The 14,880-nt window shown below is 30.7% G+C and overlaps 1 protein-coding gene and 1 long non-coding RNA gene across 2 annotated transcripts; both read left to right on the top strand.

Annotated features, from left to right (window-relative positions):
* The first annotated feature begins 1,139 nt into the window (after positions 1-1,139).
* Positions 1,140-3,633, top strand: LOC126654463 (CYC02 protein-like). The gene is made up of 4 exons (XM_050348323.1): positions 1,140-1,239; positions 1,412-1,531; positions 1,798-1,899; positions 3,440-3,633. Exons 1-4 carry the CDS (start codon positions 1,149-1,151, stop codon positions 3,442-3,444), a joined length of 318 nt encoding a protein of 105 aa, XP_050204280.1. The 5' UTR covers positions 1,140-1,148; the 3' UTR covers positions 3,445-3,633.
* Positions 3,634-4,946: 1,313 nt separating this feature from the next.
* Positions 4,947-5,278, top strand: LOC126655142 (uncharacterized). The gene is made up of 2 exons (XR_007632950.1): positions 4,947-5,029; positions 5,120-5,278. It is a non-coding gene; the product is annotated as an uncharacterized LOC126655142 (long non-coding RNA).
* The last annotated feature ends 9,602 nt before the right edge of the window (positions 5,279-14,880 follow it).

The raw sequence follows: 14,880 nt of genomic DNA, 5'->3' as shown, positions 1-14,880 counted from the left end.
TCCGGTTGTCAGCATGTTTTAATCCGTTTTTAAAGGTTTTCTATTGGGACTTGGAGACTATAAAAGGCAAAAAGTGGAGCTGAGTTAGAGTTCGATTTTTACACAACTCAGAGACTTTGGAAGCAACCACAAGGAGGAAAAAGACCGAATTGGCGATTGGAGCAAGGATTCTTAACGATCGAAGGAGGGAATCAACTGACGATTGATCTAACCTGGAATCAAAGAGTTTTTCCTTATTCTCTACTCAATGAACTCTTTTAATTCTGTTTTTGCTTTCCAATCTCAGATTATGTGTAGCTAAACTTTTACATTAGAGCTAGGGATGTAGTTTAATTATGAGATTCATTGTTATTTTATGGATTGAAGTTTTATATTAGCAAGAGATTGTTTAATATCGTGTTTTCAGTAATTAATTCTTGTGTTTATCGTTGTTTGATTGTTTGGCCGTTAATTGAACTTTATCTAGAATTTATGTGAAGTATTGAGAGATGAAATATAAATTCTGATCTAGAATTAATTCGCATAACTACCGTAGGATAGAGATATACCTACGGATTTGTGTATGACATATAGGTTGTAATCCTTCATCATTCGATTAAATTAGGGTTTGGATTGAGAAATTAAACTCACTTTAATTGAATAGGCTTTCTTAATTCGAGAGAATACTAAAACAATTTTGAATACCGTCATTGAATCACATCAATTCCATAGATGACAATGTATCTTATGATTAAGTGAAATCCCGAAACTCTAGTGTTCTTCGCCATTAATTTATCTTTACATCTTAATATTTGTCGTTCTATTTACTTTAGTTAATTAGTTTAAACAAATTCAATTCAAATTTATAATTGTTTTAGCTATAATTAATACCAATAATAGTTAATCCGTTGTCTCTGTGGATACGACCTTGTTTGCTACGATTACATTCTTTACAGCAAAAAAAACACCATTTTCAGAAAATCGAGAGAGAGATGGCTGATACTATAGTTTAGGTGGCAATTGGCATATGCAATGGGCATGCAGTAGGTGACTTGTCCATCAAGTTTGTGTCCATCTGTACTCAACGGTGTCAACATAGTAATCCTCGATCTATAAAACAATGCATCTGTACGTACTGAGCTATGCATCATTCAGAAAAAAGAAGAAAAATGAATTCAAAAGCTTGTTTTGTGTTTACTCTCGTCTTCGGAGTCGTCTTTCTCACAGCGTCTGCTCGCATATTCAAGGATGAACGCAGCTGTTAGTACTGCTTATTTTTTGTTGGCATAATATTAAATGCGAAATGTTAGAATTTGATTTTTTACGTTCTACGTTATGGAATTAGATAGCTATAAATATCACACGTTGAGAGTCAATATGCCAACACTCTTTTATTTTTTACTCTTATAGAATAATAATTATATATGTGCAGTGGATTCTACAGAAGTAGCAGCAAGACCGGGATGGGCATGCCCCCATGGTTGTTGCAGTTGGCTTTATAGTCTTTGCCAAAAATGTTGTGCTACTGCTCGAGAAGCTAATCTCATGCAAAGTAAATACTTCTCTAATATAATTTTTTTTTGTAATTAGAAAAAGAGGAGCGTTTGTGGGAGGATTTGAACCCACAATCTTGACATTTGCTATCTAGCGTTTTACGCTTATACTGTTTGAGCTACAGCTCGTTGATCTTTTCTAACATAATTAGTTGAAGACTTGTTTTGCATTAATTAATTTTTATTTATTTATTCATATTAAATTTTAGTCATTATTTATAAACAATTATTAACTAGCACGGGTTTACTTCTTATATTTGTGCAGTGGATGCAACAGAAGCAGTAGGATTGCGCTGTCCAGGAGGTTGTTGCAAATATAAAGAATATTGGGGCTGTGTACAATGTTGTGGCAATTCTCGAGAAGCTTGTTAGTATCTAACCTTAATTTTTTTTTATTTAAGTTTTTTTATTCATTTAATTAATATGAATAGATATATATCTAAAATAAAGAGTGGACACGCCAATATTTTTTTTTATATTTTTACAAGTTATTGTATACATTTTTTAATACTAGTTTCGCATTACGTGCTATGCACGTGGCTCGTAACGTAATTCGTTAATGAACATATTATTAAATTTATTATAATTATATCAATTTTTTTATTTATAATTAATATTAAATTAGTTAAGAATTTTTATAAAAGTAAATATAATATATTCAGTTATTAATTTTTTTTTCATACTGAATTTATTCTTCTTTTGGTTTTATAATAACCTTAATTAAATAATTAACTTAATTTTATTAATAATATCTTTAAAAATAATAAGATAGAAATTTAAATACTAATATATTGACCAAATACAATATTTTAATTTTATAGTTCAACCAAACTAAAAGATAGGTATTTCTACTAATTTGGAGACAATTAGTTATTTTTTATATACTAAAACTAAATTGGAGATAATCTAACTACCTATTCTAATTAGGACTTTAATTATAATAGTGATTAGTTAAATAACTAATTAGTTAATGACTACAAAATTTTTATTTAGTAGTAAACTGAAAAAGATTATTCAGTAAATTTGCCTCTCTCCCCCCATCCCCATCCCCATCCCCATCCCCATCCCCATCCCCATCCCCATCTCCATCCGTATTTTTATGTATAATATAGATTTATTATTTTACATAAACTAAAATTTTATAATCATTTATTTATTAATTAATAATTAAAAATATTTATTTATTTAATAATATATATTTATATATTATGTTTTCATAATTAAAAAAACTAGCCGAATTAAAATGAAAAAGCAAAATTATATAATTGGTCAAATATGATTAAGAAATAAGTCGGACTTTTGAATTCACATGTATATAGTATATATTTTTTCTACGTTTTATATTTAGCAGTTAAATTATAATAAATTTGTAATTACACAATCTGAAGTACTATAGTTATGAAGACTAAGTACAACTAAATTTGGTCGAAATTTTCTTTTCGATCCTATCCTGACATTAAAAATTTATCAGTTTTACCTATGTTGCATTTTATAGTTTCAATTGTATCCTAATTTTTTAATTTTTATCAATTTTTTTAATTAAATGATATCATTTAACCATGTTTAAGGATAAAATTAAATTCATTTTCATTTAAAAAAGTACAAATAATTTTTTTATTTTTAAAACTAAAAATCATAATCAAATTAAAATTAATTTAGATTTTTTTAATTAATTTAACTAAATCTAAATAAATTTTAAATATGTATAATTATTATATGACACTGAGAACGTTTTTGAATTTTTTCTAAATGAAAAAATTGAAACGATAAAATGCGAAATAGAGTAAAATTAATAAGTTTTTAACGTTAAGATAAGATCGAAAAAGGGTTATAAGGTCGGAGATTTTTATATTTTTTTAAAATTTGCAATTTTAAGTAGTTTGAGTAAATTAATTTATATGATGCAGCATAAATGGGGCGGCGGCTGTCACCATGGAGACTGGTGGACGTGGTGGGGGAAAGTGTTTGGGTAAAGAAAAGAAAGTGAAGTATCAACGTACCAATGAAATAAATTATGTATATAAATCGATGTTGCACGTGTGTGTGGAAATAATACGTTCATAGGGTTAATTATATCTCATGAAGTTAGCCCTTTTAAGGACGATAATTATTGTTCTTAGCTTTTTATCTACTACATTTAGAGGTTTTTTTAAAAAAAAACTTATGTAGAAATATCTCTACTATATAAACTTTTATTTTATTTAGCATTAAAATAATCTTTATTTGGATTGAATTATCCTACATAAGGTTAGGGTGATATCGGCAAGAAAGAGTTTATTGTTTTAACTGTGAGCTATTGATCAATTAATTTAATGATAAACCAAAATAAATTTAATGTTTCAACATTTTAAGGAGGATTTTTTGGGTCTAAAGCTATTAAAATCTTGTTTTGCATATTAATCATACATGTTTGTATATCTCATAAATAATCTCAAATGAAATATGCAATCCATTTTAGCATGTATTTCATACATCATAATATGTCTCATATATAAATTTAAATGAATGATGCAATTACACACATGATTATAAAGTCTTTAGGTCTATTCTTTAGACAAAAGAATGCAAATTATTACAACTTTCGAAATTAATTCCATAATCATTCTTGGTAAATCCAAAAATGCGGTGGTTGAGATCCGCTTTCTGTTTGTCTTGGACGGATCGAGGTAATCTGTGAAAGACGGAAGTAAGCTAGAAGAACTTAGGTTCTGGGCCCTGAGTTTTCTCAGATGCTTAAATCCGTAAGGATAATTATGGTATTTAAGCGAGTAAAAAATGAATCATACCCCAAAAAAATTAGAAGTGACATTCTCACCTCTTGTTAGACTTGTGGTGCTGTTTTTTTTTTGGCGATATGAAATCTGTGGTATCCCATCGTTAATCCCTCCAAAAATGTCTACATCGACTAAATATTCATGTCTATGTTTTGACTCGATACAATCTTATGTGGCGGATGTACTGGCTTTAGCCTTGAATTAATAAATTTTCTATATTGTAGATGTATCTGCGGTGTTTAGGCGTCCCTTTTTTGTTAATTATTCTTTTGATTTTGATAGTGCTTCCGGATTGAACGTTGCTCTAATCCGGGAGTCACTTCGAAGATCAACTAAAATATTTATCCTTCTCCTTTTTCTATATTTTTTGTCGCTTTCTTTTTGTCTTCCTCTTCTTCTTAGTGGTATTCATTTTATTTGTAGTGCTATATGTACACATGTTTTCATTTTGGTAGAGTGACTTTCAGAATTAATTACCTAAAAAAAACGAATGATATGGTAGTTCAGCTGGCAGTTGGCACACAAACAATTGGTTGGTTGTCCATCTGTACTTAAGGGTGTCAACATATTACATCCTCTTCATGCTCTATAAAATAATCCATCTCTAGGCTATGGATTTTACAACAAAAAATTTGAATTTGAAGGCTTGTTTTGTGTTTGCTCTCGTCTTTGGAGTCATCTTTCTCAAATCTTCTGCTCGGACATTCAAAGATGAACAAACATGTTAGTATAATTTATTTTATGTTTTATTCCTAAAAGAAATAATAACTTTTTTAGTATTAAAAAAATCACATATTTATCATATATGTGCAGTGGATTCAACAGAAGCAGCCCCAAGATTGGGATGGGGATGTGACCATGGTTGTTGCGAATTTACTAGTACTGGAGGTTGCAAAACATGTTGTGCCATGAATGATCCTCATGCAAAATCATTACATCCCTAATAATATAGTAATATTAGTTACTATCTAACCTCATTTTTGGATTTGAGTTTTTATTTTTATTCATTCAATAAGAATGGCTTAATTTATATCGGAGTTCCTGCATTATCACATTTTTAATAATTTAATTCATGGACTAAAACACATTCACATTGAATTTATACATATCAATTTCATCCAAATTAAGTCTTTTTGTCCATTTTCATCCATGCAACATCTCTAACTGAAATGGATATAAATGCACGAAAAAAATCAATGTGTAGGGATAAAATGAAAACTCTATTTAATATAGAGATTTAATCATTAAAAGTGTAATAGTATAGAGACCAAAATGTATGTTATATGCCAATATGAATCAATGTATGTACAAAACAAAGAGTGGGAACGCTATATTTAATTTCTATAAGTGATTTTATAGATTATTTAATGTTTATAATGTTTATATATTTATATACTATGTTATAATTAGAAAACTAACCGAATTAGAAGATGGAAATAGAAAATAATTTAAGCGGTCAAATATGATAAAAAAAAATTAAGCTGATTTTATAGGTTAATTAATTTTGAGAGCATTCAGTTATTTTTTTTATTTTGGTGATTAGTTTTTTTATTTTCATCGTGATTTTGAACAAAAATACACTCAAGATAAACGTTTTGTTTCGTTGATTTAGCTTCAAATGGACTAATAGTTTATTGCCACCTCAGACCTTATTCTTCCAAACATTTTTTTGCCACCTCATTAAAGCGGGTAATATGAGTCAAATTAATCAATCTGTGGGTGTTTTTGTGCAAAACCATAAATTTACTTTTAGTTGATATTTTATGTCAAATTTCGGGAGCAAAACGAACCTTTATTAGCAATTATAATTAATTTGTAATCTCACAATTTGCAAGTACTATAGTTATGTAGTAATGAAGAGTTTAGATAGATTGAATACAAGCACAACTAAATGTGGTAGATTGAATACAATGGAAGGCCTAAGCGGTGCTCTGGTTTCTACTGAGAGAAACCTAAGCCTAGAGAGATAAAGCTTATTTTGGTGGTTTTTTTTCACGGTGGGAAAAGCCGGAAATCATCGCCTTCCTATCAGGTCGTGTTTATACTTTCTGTTTTTCCAATAAATTGCTCTTTTATGGAGTTTTATGTGTTTTAATCTTTTCATGCTGTTCTATCCGCTATTTTTGTGTAATATCGTTAATGTTGTTGTTTTATGGATTCGATCAAGATCTTATGTTTTTGGGGGATCACCTGTTCCGGTTCTTTATGAATTCTGTTTATGTAGTTTTCTTGATTTACTCAAGTTAATTTCTTATGGTGCTTTCAGCTTGTTTGTTGTAGATTTTTATTGTTTTAGCAATTTTTGCTATGATTTAAGTTTTCGGATGGAGTTTCTTGCAGAATCAAGTTTGTATTACTCTAATGCAGTTATTTCATTCACCTTTTATAGGTTTGTAAGGCAGATTTGCAACTAAGTCGTTTATGACTGTAGCATAGGTCATTTTTTGTCAGATTTACAGGTTTACCCTGCTCCTTACAGTGTAACTGTTTTTGTGCTAGAATTAATATAATGATTCATATGTTGATTTTAAAAATCATTAGTTTAACAAAATTATATATGGTGCAGCATAACGTGCATTGCATTTTTCCAGTGAATGAATGATGAAGATCGCAAATGGGGCGGCTGTCATGGTGGACGTGGTTAAGGGTGTTCAAATTCAGTTTGGTTGGGTTATGAGCTTATAACCATCCAAACTGAATTCCTAATATTATCTTGGATTATAATCCAAATAATTTGGGTTATGATAGTTTAGTTATTCAAAACCAACATGAATTATATGGGTTATTTAACTTACTTTTTTTTGTTTTTTTATCACTTTAGATGAAAAATTTAAAACCCAAATTTCAATCTGATTTTTTTTTTAAAATAATAATAAAAAATATTTTTCCAGAAAAAAATATATTTTCAGAAGAAAAAAAAAATTTCTAGAAAAATATATTTTGATAAAAAAAAATTAAAAATAATTTCCCAGATTTTTTTTTTAAAAATATTGTTCCAAAAATATTTATTTTGAAAAAAAATATTAAAAAAATATTATTTTTAAAAAAATTTGGTGAATCAATTAACAAATGCAACCTAAATAAACCAAGAAACTCTTTTAGTTGGGTTATAAAATTTCAATAACCCAATAGTTTATGATTAAAATGATTATACTAGTTTGGGTTGGTTTTACATGGTTGGTTTGGATGGGTTATGTAAATTTTGTACACCTCTAGACGTGGTAGTGATGAGTGTTATGGTAAAGAATAATGCAGTGAAGCCGAACCCTAAGATCATATTAAAGATAGGCTAAACTCGTCTAGAGTCCTTTATACTATATCATTTTTGTTCAAAAAGCCCATGTACTATTTTTTTGTTCTTCAGGTCCCTCTACTTACATAATTTGTGACTTTTAGGTCTTTTTTTAGTGTTTTCCATCCTTTACTTACATTTTTTTTGTTCCTCCAGTCCCTCAAAAGGACCTAAAAATCGGACTTTTACCAAGTACATGGACCTGAACAACAAAAAAATAGTATAAGGGCTTTTTGAACAAAAATAATATAGGGTTTCTTTTATAAATACTCTTTTTAGGGGAACTGTTATCTTTTATACGTTTTAGGTAAAACATTTGCACAATTGCGCTTTTTTCATAAACTGTGTATTCATTTGTACCGTTTTTCTTTAAACCCCTGCTATATTAATATTTCTTCTTTATAATATTAACATTTGCAGCTTTCAAATTAATAAAATTCTAATAAGGTTGGACAAAAAAAAGTTCAGCTCTAAATTACATTGTTTTTTTAATATATTTTTTCAAAAAGATTATTTCATTAAAAGACAAAAAAATATGAGAACTTCATAATTGTACTAATTTACCCAATATTTGATATGAAAACTCACTATGACCATTCTTATTGACTATTAAAATGTAATTTTAATTATTTGATTTATAAATATGATAAGTTGTCCAGAGAAGTTAACTTGGATTTTTTTTTAATAGTTCTTATTATGTGTTTGTTGAATTGTCTTACTAAAAACTGACTTTATCTTATAATATTTTTGTAAATATACATTATTTTTTTTATTTTCAGTAATTGATTATTGAAAATATTTGCACATATTGCATTTATTTTTGGGAACGCCTCTCATTTTATTTTAGTTTATGCATTTTTCAAAAAATATATTTTTTTCTTGTAACTATTTTTGTTGGAGATATTTTGTAGCAAGATAAACAAATTTAGATGTATCTAATTTTAAAAGATAATTTATATCTAATCTAAACTTAAATATACATCATTTTTTTTTACTCTAATTACAATATTTAGTTATTTTTTCAAAAATAAGTATATTAAATTAACTCTCATTCCTTTTAAATCGTACAAATGGCACATATAGCGTAAATTAATGATTAGAATGAAGAACAAATTCGATATATGAATCGTGATAATTTAGATATAATAAGAATTGTACTAAAAGTAATAATATTGTACTGATAGCTTACTAATAAAACGGTACGATTAACTGAAATACAACTAAACTAAACATGAAAATCAATCAAAATCAAAAAAATAAAAAATAATTATTTTATGAAAAATAATTGTACTTCTTTAAAATTATAAAAATTATAATTCCATTATATATACGTTAACCTAAAAATATCCAAATTGTATAAAATACAATTTATGCACAATATTTTGTCAAAATTAAATAGTATATTGAAAGAATATAAGAGTAATTAAAAAACAATCACATAGCAAGTGAAAAAGTAACCGACTAGCAACTAAAAAATAATAAAATAGTAAGAAATATAAATTATAAAAATAATTAGACACTTTAAAAATTTAAAAAATATAATTTCATTATCTTTAAAAAATTGAAAAATATATCTGAAGAATAAAATTTTATTAATCAACCGACTTTATCGAGAAAAATTTAGATACACAAAGTACTTTTTATGCATAACATTATATGAGCAACCAGAGAGCAATTGAAAAGCAACCGGATAACAACTAAAAAACCACTGAAAAATAATGCGAAAAACAACTTAAAAGCAATAAGAAAATCAAATAATCAGCTATCACGACCCGATTTCCGCCTCGAAACCCGAGCCGAGACCGGCGCTAGGGAATGGGAATGGTTGTTCCGAAACCCGTAGCAAGCCTAAAACCTCTATAAATTTTTCGCCTCCTAAATATAAATATATATAAATCTAGATCGTACCTCGCGTACGACCCGTTTTCAGAAAACACCGTTAAAACATTTTTCCGTTTAACGTGGAAATCACATTCTGAGAATATTCATATAGGCGAAATCGCGTTTTCAGAAATGCTGGTTGAATAACCCTAGTTATTCTGACCCACGCGCATTTCTGAAAACCGGTGCGGTGGTACAGGGACTTGGCTCACGTGCCTTGCCTCGCAGGCAGCCCTGTCTCAAACCGCGCACCCGAACAATATGTTTAATAAAATATATCGAACACTTTTCTTTTCAAAGCGTTGTATCAAACATATTTAAAAACATGCACAGCAGGCACACAAACGTAAGGCCAGCTAAAACTACACACAGTGTCTTTGCAGACCAAAGACACGAAGCTTGGCCACCCGTAGGGGACACCATAAAACACCATATGCCTATTGAGTAGCCACTTATTAGAGCTAGACAAAGTCAGGTTCCTATCAGAGTATATAGACAGAGGAACCATGACGTGGCTACAGGCATATCAAACCTATATACACTATTGCAGCATCTAAGAGTTTAAAGTGTTATTTACATAACAACAAGATAAGCTTCCCTGATGGAAAAGGGTGGAAGCTCGACCAGACCCGGTAGCTAGGTACCTGAAAATGATAAACAACAACGGGGTCAGAAATATAAATATTTCTGAGTGAGTAGATAGGTTTACAGTTAAATACCAAAATCGCGTATAGACAAAATATCGGTATATAAAAATATTACCAGTCCTCGATCCAAATGAAACCCTAATCCTGATTATGTTATAATGCTATCATATATATAATGCATATGCACAACTCTTGTTTAATACAGGATGTGCTGTATACATATGTATCACAGCCATCTTGACTCTGTATAGGGTTGCTGGGCCGGAACTTAAATCACTGCCACCTCAGGACTACCCATTAGGTTTAAGCCGCTTAGCAAGCATCTGGCTTAAAACCTAATCTCAATATGTATGCTTATAATATTTACCTCTCATCTAGTTCATTAACACCGGTGATCACACAGTCCTATTGTTGCCCAATAGATAGCTCGTTTCAGTGGATCTTCCTTGGCTAGTTTCATACTTAGTGCGATTTATGGAGTTAAAACAATTGAATACTAATATTCAAAAGTAAACAAATGAACTCACAAACACCGCTAGGTCTGGAACTTAATCCTGTGGTTGTGGTCAGACTGCTGGCTAGCTGGTCGGACTAAACACACAAAGCAAACAGGATAAAACACATCAATATATGTTTCCTATAAAACTTCTAGGTCCTTAAACCCAGATCTAGGTCAAACATATAATCATTCAAACATATAGCACTTATGGTCTCTTTTTAAAACCATATTATAAATTCTCGTTTTGAGAAAACATTCTAACTTCTCTCTGGTTAGGTATCACAATACCTAAAGAAAACCATTTATAGTATAGACCTAATTGTCAAAACAAATTCTCGGTCATATACTAAGTATTTAGCAACACAATTGCTAAATATTTAAAACTGTTTAAACGTTGACTTTAACTCTTTTAAAGTCCATTATAAACGTTTAACTTTACTTTTAAAATCTCCTTTTAAAAGTCTTTAGGTTTATGTTATAAAACCTTTTCAGTTTCTTCTAACACAAGTTATTGTTTTAAAATATCTAACTTTGATTTAAAAACATTTATTAAAAATGTTTTAGGTTCGGTTGGAAAACACCTCGGGTTATTAGGCGAAAGCACGTCGGAATCGCCCCCGGAAAGTCCCCCAAAAGACCGGAGAAAACAAACCCCGACATCCCGTCGGGGTTGCTGTGCGCCCGCACAGCAGTACTGTGCGGTCGCACAGTACAAGCTGTGCGCCCGCACAGCATTTTACTGCTGTGCGCCCGCACAGCACATGCTGTGCGTCCGCACAGCATGGTGTGCGCCCGCACACCGTGCTGTGCTCGCGCACAGCGGGCTGCGCACCCGCACAGCCCCGGAAATGAATTTCCGGGACCCCCCGTCCTACTTAAAACGTCCAAAAACGCTATTCTAACGTCCACAATCACGTATACACAATTCAAAATCGATACGGACGTTTAAAACGATAATTCGATACGGTAACCGTTTATAAACGAGTTTATATTCGAAATAAATCGAAATAAACGTTTAATACGGATATAATACCTCGATTACGTGAGTAATCGTTGAAGAAATTGAGTTAGAATCGAGAAACGGATCGACGGCGCGAAACCCTAATCGTCACCGTGCTTCAGAGCTTAAGCAGCTCAATATATTCTTTCAGAATGAAAGAATGAAGGCTCTGCCTTCAATTTGTTAAGTTAGGTTTATATATATAGTAATGGCTAAATGTCCACTTTAGTACTAGCTTCTTAATTAGTCGTTCGTAGCTCAAACGGAAACGACTTCCAAATTTCGTGAAAATTTTACCAAAAATCTAATAAAATATAACAAGAATAAAAATATAATTTTTATTCCCATCCGACTTATATTTTATTGTTAATAAATCATTTTCGATTTATTAAGCCCGCATTGACTGCGCTTGATAAAATTTCTGCTTCCAAATTTTATCAAATTTTCACGATAACCTTTTTAAAATATTCCGCGAATATTAGTACCAAAAATATTCGTTAGGGACTTATGAATTATTCTACACCCAATTCATAAATCCATATTCTCTCCGTTAACTATATAACTAATCAAATTTAAATTCTAAAAATTTAAATTTGCAATCCTATAGCCATAATAAAAATTTAGGGACACTTGTAAATTAAATTTATCTTTAAATTTAATTTACCTACTCCCGTCTAATAAAATATTAGACACGTGGCTATATTTTAACTCTTAAATTTCCGGGTTATTACATTCTCTCCCCCTTATATAAATTCGTCCTCGAATTTACATATACTTACTTTTTACTTATAATCCAAACTTCACTTATACTTAATCTCACTTCATGCTTCGGAAAGCATAGCACCATCTTGACTGGCATTCTCAATCATATCTCTCTTCCTTACTGTTGTTCTTATCATCTGTTTAAACTTCCGTTCTACAAACAGATTGTTCACTTTGTATACTCCTCTTGATCCTATAACTCGTATAGAATACCTTTACTCCTTAGTTTAGCATCCTGCAATGCATTTCAAGGACTAGTCTCTAGTCTTTTTCTTGCTAAGCAATCCAAGTAAGTAGGTATAAGTTAATACCATTTAACTTATGTAATATCCCGGAATTTTTTTTAAATTTTTCTAAATTGTTTTCGGTATTAAATTAAATTTTCGGGGGCGGTTTGATTCGTAGTTAAATTTTGGTCCGGTCCAATTTCAATTTTTGGGCTTGATTCTCGGTCCCTTGGGTCTTGGTTCAACCATTTGGTTGAACCAAGGAAGACAGACCTGGTTCCACGCACAGTCCCGTACGGGACTGTGCCTGTCCCGTACGGGACTGAGAATTTAACACACAGTCCCGTACGGGACTGTGCCTGTCCCGTACGGGACTGTGAATTCTTTTCACAGGTTTATTAAGGGCAGTTTTGCCCTTTCACCGACCCTACTTCCACCTCGTTTTTAACCTAATTCCTACGTCTAAACGCTTAATATTTTTGACCTAAAACGTTCACCACGCTGCAAACAATTGATAGCAACCTTTCCCTTCCGTTTTCGCTGAGGAATCGCTAGCCGTAATCTCTTCCGAAGTTGACAGAAAATTTCTGTGGTAAGTTGGTTTCAATTTCAGTTTTAGCTTTAAACGTCCCTTGCTTTAATTGATTCGTTCTCCTTCGTTTCTTGATCGAATCCAGTTCCGTTTCGTCGATAAGATTATAGACACACGCCTCTTCAATTCCCATCTTTGTTTTCGCCAAAACGGTACGTAATTCTATACGATTTTGTCGCCGTTTCGATGTCGGTTTATCCTTGCTTTTACTGCCGATCCTTCTGATGATTACTATCAATTTTTCTGGTTGTATCTCGTGATGGATTAGTAGTTAATAATCGGGTTAAGCTTGTGGTCGTCGGACTCGACCGTAATCTGGATCCTTGTTCTTGCCGTGAAACTATCATGGTTGTTTTGATATTTCTTGTTCTTAATCAATGCCTAAGATATGTGCCGTTGTTATTGTTTGGGTTTATTAAAGAAATCATACTTAGATTAAATCTAAGATTAGAATTTGTAGTTTTTAATTCTAAGAATTGTTAGTTATGGCTTGTAGTTATAAGAAATTATAACCTGTACTTGACTTGGGCGGGGATGGGATTTCAAATTGAAGAAGAAGGCTTAAAAGCCAATATGGTCACCAAATTATTGTAATTAAATTAGGTAAACACTTCAAGTTAGTTTTATCCATTTAATTTTATTTGATAATAACTTGAACCATTTGATTTTAACTAGACAATTAGAATACGTTAAATACGTTATAATTTAAATTAATATAATTACTCGGGTAATTATATCCAATTTTTATTGAAATGTTATTTTGGCAAATTTACAATTTAGCCCCTAAGGTTTATAAAAAACTTATTCAAATTAAGTTTTATCTATAGGATAAATTTTTGGACCTTAGTGATTTATAATTTAATAAAATAAGAACAAGTAATTAAATTTGATTTCGAAAATCAAATTGGCTAAAGTGCAGTTTAGCCCCTAAACTTTTATAAACTTAAAATAATTAAGTTTTGGTTGTAACTTGGGTTACTTGAATTATAAGATATTAAATTCTATTTTAATATAGATGATTATTTTATCGAGTATTTTAATTTATAAACTCGGGTTTATAATTTAATAAAGTTTTGGTTCGGGTTAGACTGTGGTCGCCCAACAAGTGGGAAGAAGCTTGGTAGTTTTTAATAACTCGGCTGACTCACTAATATGGATTTTAACTCGGATTTATATAAATTATTTTATGTACCATTTTAAATATGTTTATATGATTTGTACTTTATAACTTGGATTATATTTGGAATGCATTTAATATAAGTGTTTATTAAATGTGACTTGGTTTTGCGTTGTGCTATTCCTATGTGGTGTCTAGTACTCTTTAGAGTTAGGGTCTGATTTTAATTATGATTTTAATATTTTATTTAGACCCGTCGACTGTTCGTACTTCAGAGGCGAACCAGAGTTAGATTGCTTGTCAGGATCACGTGGATTTAGCAAGCAGTGAGTTTATATCTCTATTTACCTCTTTATTAAGCAACTATTATATTTTGTATATATGTATATGTATAAACAGCTTTCGAACTGTTTTCGGCATTGTGGATTTGATTTGGAACGTGCTACTCGATGGGCATCATCGGGACTGCGTGCGCACCGGTAATGATTATGGTATTGAGGTAGGTTTGAGATACGTCTCACCTTAGTGAGGGCACCGGTGGAAGATACGTCTCCTGG

Source organism: Mercurialis annua, linkage group LG7, assembly GCF_937616625.2.
Source record: "Mercurialis annua linkage group LG7, ddMerAnnu1.2, whole genome shotgun sequence".
In the NCBI taxonomy this organism is placed as follows: Eukaryota; Viridiplantae; Streptophyta; class Magnoliopsida; order Malpighiales; family Euphorbiaceae; genus Mercurialis; species Mercurialis annua.
Note: the sequence above shows the minus strand (reverse complement) of the source record. Positions and strands in the feature narration are given on the sequence as shown.

What these genes read in the sequence shown, in the direction of transcription:
- LOC126654463 (XM_050348323.1), top strand. Translation starts at nt 1,149, where the DNA reads ATGAATTCAAAAGCTTGTTTTGTGTTTACTCTCGTCTTCGGAGTCGTC. An exon ending in ATTCAAGGATGAACGCAGCT is followed by an intron (nt 1,240 to 1,411) that starts GTTAGTACTGCT and finishes ATATATGTGCAG; the next exon opens with TGGATTCTACAGAAGTAGCA. An exon ending in AGAAGCTAATCTCATGCAAA is followed by an intron (nt 1,532 to 1,797) that starts GTAAATACTTCT and finishes ATATTTGTGCAG; the next exon opens with TGGATGCAACAGAAGCAGTA.